Raw genomic sequence first — 7,288 nt, 5'->3', positions numbered from 1 at the left:
TGAAGTTATGTAGTGGAAAAGAGATAAGTTGATCATATTCTAACACCATGGTATCTAAAGAAGGTATAGAAGATTCTGAATGTAAAGTTGAATCTAAAGACAATTTAACAAATGAAGCAAGAGTTGTGTGACTTGAAGAGTGTGAAGATAACTCAGTTGGGTTAAGAACCTGGTTTGGATAGGGGTTATACTAGGTTGATTAGGTCATGAGTCGATCGTGTTTTTGAACGGATTAGACTGGGTCATTTCGTTTATTATTATTTTTTTAATTTGAATCAATCTAACATCGGGTTAACTGAATCGTGAATCAACACCTTCAAATTAATTCAAGTATTATAATTAAGCAATTATCATCTTTTCATTTCTTAGTTAATAAATTTTGTGATTATAAAATACGTATACATAACGTCCATAATTTTTTTTGTGTTGCCTTAAAAATTAATTAGAGATAGTACCCGCAGCATATAGCATAGCGCGGAACTATAACGAGTTATCTAGGCAAATTAAACATTAGCATATTTTTTTTTGGTGTAAATGGGGGCTTAAAGCCCGAGAAAAACATTAGCACATTTAATAACCAACAAGTTGCTCGATCATATCCAATCTAGTTTTTCCTTGAAGAATGACTAAATCCCAGCCGCTGCTTTCCCTTTTGCTCTCCATCTTCATCTCGGGAACCATTTCCCAATCAATCATTCAACTCTCCAGAGACCACGACGTTTACTGCAACGGCTGGAGGTTCTCTGTGGAAACAAACGACGTTGGATACTGGGATCATGTGCCTTCCAGATGCGTGTCCTACGTGCAAGACTACATGACAGGAGATGGGTACCGCTCCGACAGTGAGGTTGCTGCCTCCTACGCGCTTGGTTTCGCTAAGACGGTAGAGATTGCGGGGGACGGGAAGGATGCTTGGGTCTTTGATGTCGATGAGACTCTGCTATCCAATCTGCCCTACTATGCTGTACATGGATTCGGGTATGCAATTTGCCATTAAATCTCCTTCTTTTCCTTTTCTTTTTTCTGATGGGGTTCTGGCTTTTTGCTAATCTCGTTGGTCCTAAATAAGTTTAACAGCTAAGGTAAACCCCAATCACTTACATACGGTGTACATTACCCCTATTATTAGTAATAGTAATAGAACATGAAGACAATTCACTGTAAGTATGCTACAAACAAACAAACTATATTTGTTTCTGTGGCTTCCTTCATTCGGTTGTTGGGACATATGGTTAGACCAACAGGGGATTATTTGTAATAGTACAGGAGATGCTGATTTGGCATGTCATCTGATGCTCTTCTAAGTAAGAAAATGGATTAACATTACCAGAAGTTCCTGTACCATGTCGATTTAGTTAACTCCTCTGAATGAGAAAGGTAAAATTGACTCTTAATATTATCAGAACTGGATCCCGGAGGGTAAGAACCTGAACTCATAAATAAGATAGAAAACAATCCAAGAAAGTTAAATTTAGATCACAGTAAAGAACCCGGCACTATGATTATCTAAAGTAGGACATCAAAGTTATCGGATGAAAAAAGTCGATTCTCTATGCAAGTTGATCTATGAAGATGAAAAGAAAGTAGAGGGGAACGAGTCCATCAAAGAGAGTGCTATGCAATTATTTTATTTTGATGGTATCCTAGCGGAATCAACTAGAAAACTAATTCACACCCCGCACAGTAGCTTCTAGGCTTTCTTGACTAAATGCTTTGAAATCTTAACCCTAATGTGAAACATTGTTTTTGAAATCTTCTGGTAAAATTTTAGCCTGATTTAATGGTCAAATTAAAAATTATGTTTGTTGGTGTAAAACTGTATACTAAAAAAAACAAGTCCAAAACCAACTTAATCCCTAAATAATAAGGATTGTTGCTGCACAAGGAATTTTTACAAAATAAGAATTTCAAATATAATTAAATACTTATCTTGTAAGAATCTACAAATCACATGAAAAACAATCATTTTTCAACTTTCCTTGTTTGTTGGCAGATTGCAAACCTGACTTTAAACACGTCGTTTTCTCTCGTCTAAATGAGTTACTGAGTATACTATATATGCATGGAAAGCTTGAGATGTCTTGTTTGCAACCTAACTTAAATCATAACAAAATTCCATCTATAACTCCAGATATGACCCAAACAATTTATGAAAGTCTAGTTTAACATATTTGCAACTTTTTAACCCAAACATCTTGAATCAGCCCAATCAATTCCTCTTGGATCTTCTTAGTTTTAGACCATGTAATATGTCCAAGTGGTACCTCTAATGAATCCTTTGGTAATACTTGTTGATTCTCTTCAATAACCAAATTGATATGGTGAAGTTACATAAGGTGATTTTAATGCATAAGAAAACTTAAGCATCTATTATTCCATTTCCTTGGAAGTTGTTTGCTTGAGAATAATAATATATATATTTTTTTATAAATGGAAAATATTAACAGATCAAAATCAACTTATACAGTAGCATGTCTTCCTGTATATGGAGTTTCGTGTACTTTAAAAGCATCAACAGATGCTACAGAAAACAAGCTAGATTAATCTACAGGCAATTAGAATCACAAATTGTTTTTCATTCAGAATCCTAGTTTTCTGTAATCTATAACAAACAGCCTGGATAATGTTCTTGAGAATGGAGTCTCTTGAAAAATTTGCAGCACTATAACGTATACTTTGTTATTTCTGGCCTTCCAAACAAAGTAAATGTATGAACACCAGGCAATACCAGCATAGCGGGAAATCCCTTTTTCTGCAGAAATTGAATGGCCCGTCATAACTCAGACTTTCATTCTCTCATCTTCCTGCTGATCTTGTAGAGCAACAACTTACTTCCAAACTCCTTTAGTGACAGCACCAGAGAAGAAGTTGTGATCACGATTTTCTTTCGCACTATTGCAGAACTCACAGACAGGATTGATTGCTCTGCCCCTTTCAAACTATCTGCTCTTTGTTGAGAGCCTATTCAGAACAGATAGCCAACAGATAAAGCTAAGTCTAGGGATATGTAGAAGTCCTCAAATTAGCTTGCACTAATTTACTTTGATCCCTTTCACCCTCATACTCTTCCATGCACTTTTTTATTGTGTATTGCCCATTTGGACTAGACTTACAGTTGAATTGTCCTTTAGTAATGGCAGGGACGAAGAAGGCCACATATAGCAACCTGAATAATTACCATATTATCTGACCCCGCAAAAGGCCATTGCCAATCATCATTAGTAATTACTTCTGAAAGCTTGTCATTTTTGTACTAAGACTAGTGCCATAAGATGTGGCAAGCGGCTCATGAGCATGCCACCGATCCCACCACAAGTAGATGCCACCGATCCCACCACAAGTAGATGCCACTATTCCCAACAGTGTGCACTATTTGATCCCATGCAACTCTTATGAGCTTCATTTTTTTTTTAAAGTCCAAAAGCAATCATTTGGAATAGGAATATTCCACCTTCACCAACTTCTGATCAAGCTTGAACTTTTTTTTCCTTCAGTTTTTTTCCTTGATGAAATCCCAGAAAAGCATTATTTTATGCTTGAAGAGTAATATTGACGAAGTCGATAAAAAGTTCAGAATAATGGGATTCTATTACCACTTAAGGCATCTGTTTTTTGGAGAAGTATACTTTAGACATAGGCTCAATTAACCTTACCGAGATTCTTTCAAACAGAGGGACTAAGTTGAACAACTTAAACTGGTTCCAGGGACTGCTTGATTTCATATTGTGCTGTAAGCTGTTTTAGTTGCTGTTGTAAATGCATATGTAGATACTGGTTGATCAATGTCAACAAGCTTACAATGTTTTTCTCACAGATCTGAACCCTTTGATGAATTATCTTTTGACGAGTGGGTGGATTTAGCCAAGGCACCTGCTTTACAAGCAAGTCTGAATTTGTACAAGGAGCTAAAGCAGCTGGGATTCACTGTATTTATGCTAACCGGGCGGAGTGAACATCAAAGGAATGCCACTGCAAAAAATCTTCAATTGGAAGGATACAGTGACTGGGAAAGGCTGATTTTGAGGTAAGTGATGGAGAGTGACTTGAGGTCATAATTTACTTCATTTATGAATGTTGCAAGTAAATAAAACGAGACAAAAGTAATTTGCCTTCATTTGTAGTCCTGGGGCTGTCCTCATACATCTCATCTTCTTGATGTTACATAGCCATTGAATCATTGGTTAAAGATCAGTCCATGGTTTACAATGCAGGGAGAGCTCAGATCAGGGAAAACCAGCGACTTTTTACAAATCCCAGAGGAGATTGGAGTTGGTAAATGAAGGATACAGGATTCATGGGAACTCCGGTGATCAGTGGAGTGACTTGTTTGGCTTTGCTGTTTCAGAGAGGTCCTTTAAACTCCCAAATCCACTATATTACATTCCATAACAAAAGATGACCACTGGGCAATTGGGTTATGTGATATGATGACATTGTTGTATTTCTTAGCTGAATGCTGATATTCGTTCATATCAGAAGAGCCCAGCTACACGATTCAAACAAGATTGGAATTAAAACACAAAGCAAAATAATGGGACATTATGGAACAGAAAATACCATATGTATGAAACTACCAGCTACATTACGTTCTAGCTCGCATTGCATTGATAATTATAGCTGTAAGACTCGTTAAGGTAGCCAGGTTTGGTTAAGAAAAGCATGTCAGCCTGACAACTTTCTTGGTTGTTTTTTTTTTTGTTGTTTCGGTGAAATACATTCTTGGTTGTTTGTATATGATGGTTATCAAACCTGATTATTACAGAGGTACTCATGCCTTCCAATCCAAGACAAGACACAAGACCTCGTGCGGTGTGGTAGCTCAGGGATGTAGATTGAGATGTCTCATATTCTTTAATGTTTACCAGATCCAAATAATTTAATTTAAATTAAATGATCATAATTTAATATGTGATACAATACAATTTATTTTTTCCACTTAATTCAAATTATTATATTTAAAACTACAAATAGGATTTGCAATTCGTTCTTTTATGAATGCAAGTTATCCAAATCCAACAAAAATCTGCGTACGTAATTCATGAAGAAATTAATCGGGGAGTTGTGAATCATGACTGCTAGTATTATTTAATTAATTAATGAGACAGCAGCATTCAGCTAGCAACAGGTCCTGTAGTACAATATTGGTAAGACTAGTGGGAGGTTCATGGAGAAGATGGGCTTATATTTGCTTCTAATGTCTTCGGCAATGATCCACAAATAAGAGGTTGAGCGGAAGGGATTCTGAGACAACTCAATCCTCCTCCTGGTATCACACTACACTCTGGTTGAGGCCTCTGCATGTCTCTTCCAGGAATGCAATTCAACGAGAAATCAAAACCTACATTTCTGAAGAACAACTTGGCACAATCTTGGCTAAACCCAGAAAAGAAATTTGAGGCAACTGTCAGATTAACAAGGCTTCTCAGAGAACAAACCAGTTCTGGTACTTGCCCAGATAGCTTGTTGTGTGCCAGATTCAGGACTTCGATCTGATTCAAGCAAGAAATTGTGTCCGGTAAATGACCCATCAGTGAATTGAAGCTCACATCCAAGACTTGCATCTCTGTGAACAGCCCAACTCCCTGAGGAATGCAGCCTGTCAACTGATTATTGAGAAACAAAATCTCCTTCACTTTGGAGCTCATCAACCCAAAACTAGCTGGAATGTTTCCACTGAGCTTGTTATTTGCCAAGTTTATCACTGAAGCAGGAGAGCTGCCCAGATTTTGAGGAATCTGGCTATCAAATTGGTTATTGTTGAGAAAAATTGCATCAAGTTTCTTGTTGAAAACATCTTCAGGTATAGGCCCTGAAAAGCTGTTGAATCTGAGGTCTAAATACATGAGATTTGGAATGTATAGAGTGACCGTTGGGAAGGGACCTGAAAAATGGTTGTTACTCAGGTCCAACTCTTGAAGAGAAATGAGGTCCTTGAAAGTATCAGGTAGTGTGCCAGAAAACCTGTTACTGTTGAGATGAAGGAGAGACAAGTCTGTGAGGACAGAGATTTCTTTGACAAGAGTGCCCTGGAGATTCGCGTGGTTGAGATCTATGCCTACAACAACTGAACCCGGGCCGTCATCTTGTGGATCTGCACAGAAGACTCCTTTATACGCACAAACATCGGTGCCAACCCAAGTGTCCAAAACCTTCAATGGGTCATCTGTGATGGCTGATTTCCATGATTGAAGAGCAGCGTAAGCGCTGTTCGGGTTTGAAACTGAAGACCCGGGTGATGGGGTAGGAGAACTTCTGATCCCACCACCGATCCACACACCACCACCTGCATTGCCAATCCCAACACCCACACCGCCACCAATACCAAAAGCGGCTTCCCTTGGGATTATTTGGAGGAAGAGGGAAAAAGCCAGAAGCCAGCTCTTCTCCATCATGATGTTTTATTTGATGGCTTTGCTGGTAAGGTTTGTCTAAATAACCAAGGTCCCAGGCACTTGGGAGTGAAGATGGTGGGGTCTTTCTTTCTTTCTATGCTTGGATTTTATTATCCTTGTGTCTTTTTCTCTGCATATTTTGACTCAGAGAAAGAATTCATGATGGAAGAGCTGTTAGGTGAGTTGAGAATTTAATTACTCGCCAGAACCAACAAAAAGTTTTGGATCAAAAGTGGTGACTGATTTTAACGATTGGATTGCTCCGGCTATCTCAACCGTACAGCAGCTTTCGCATTACATATCAGCGTTCATTTTAATTTTAGAGATAGATAGATAATCACTCAATTTTTTTCATTAAAAAAAATATAATTAAAAAAAATCTCTACGTTTTGATACTGCATCTATATCATAAATTACAAAAAAAAAAAATCCTATGGTGTGATCACATTTTGATATTTTGCATCTATATCGGAAACTATATTTTATATCATATTATATCATATTATTTCTTTGTTATAATATCTTGTATTTTTATATCATATCAAATCAAAAATTACAAAAAGTCCCTGTTTTTTAGAGTTATTTTGTTATAATATCTTGTATCTTTAATCGAATTAATTTTTTTTGTTAATATTAAAAATTAAATTTCAAATACTACAAACCCTAAAAAATCTAATATTGATTGGTCAATCAATAAAATTTAGATTTCCATAGGCATTTTAACTATTGCTTAACCTAATTAGATATGTTTAATTGTCTTTTCGAATGCAGTGTTGTAATTGGGTACTTTGATGATTTTTGTTTGCCTGGTCGGAAGATAATTGAATGAAGTGGATGGGATATTTAAGGGATTCTTGGTCTGAAAAATAAAATCTTCAGTTTTTTTTGTCAAGAAA

At 36.8% G+C, this 7,288-nt stretch overlaps 2 protein-coding genes across 2 annotated transcripts; one reads left to right on the top strand and one right to left on the bottom strand.

The window, feature by feature from the left end:
- Window positions 1-515: 515 nt before the first annotated feature.
- On the top strand, window positions 516-4,767 carry LOC7497627 (acid phosphatase 1). Its single transcript, XM_002309195.4, has 3 exons — window positions 516-978; window positions 3,815-4,024; window positions 4,212-4,767. The coding sequence occupies exons 1-3, from the start codon at window positions 623-625 to the stop codon at window positions 4,387-4,389; spliced, it is 744 nt and encodes a 247-aa protein (XP_002309231.4). The 5' UTR covers window positions 516-622; the 3' UTR covers window positions 4,390-4,767.
- Window positions 4,768-5,059: 292 nt separating this feature from the next.
- LOC7497626 (leucine-rich repeat extensin-like protein 4) lies at window positions 5,060-6,661 on the bottom strand. The gene has a single exon (XM_002308267.4). It carries the CDS (start codon window positions 6,390-6,392, stop codon window positions 5,163-5,165), a length of 1,230 nt encoding a protein of 409 aa, XP_002308303.1. The 5' UTR covers window positions 6,393-6,661; the 3' UTR covers window positions 5,060-5,162.
- Window positions 6,662-7,288: the final 627 nt, after the last annotated feature.

Source organism: Populus trichocarpa, chromosome 6 (genome assembly GCF_000002775.5).
Source record: "Populus trichocarpa isolate Nisqually-1 chromosome 6, P.trichocarpa_v4.1, whole genome shotgun sequence".
Classification (NCBI taxonomy): Eukaryota; Viridiplantae; Streptophyta; class Magnoliopsida; order Malpighiales; family Salicaceae; genus Populus; species Populus trichocarpa.
The sequence above is the reverse complement of the archived record's forward strand: the minus strand, read 5'-3'. Positions and strand labels throughout refer to the sequence as shown.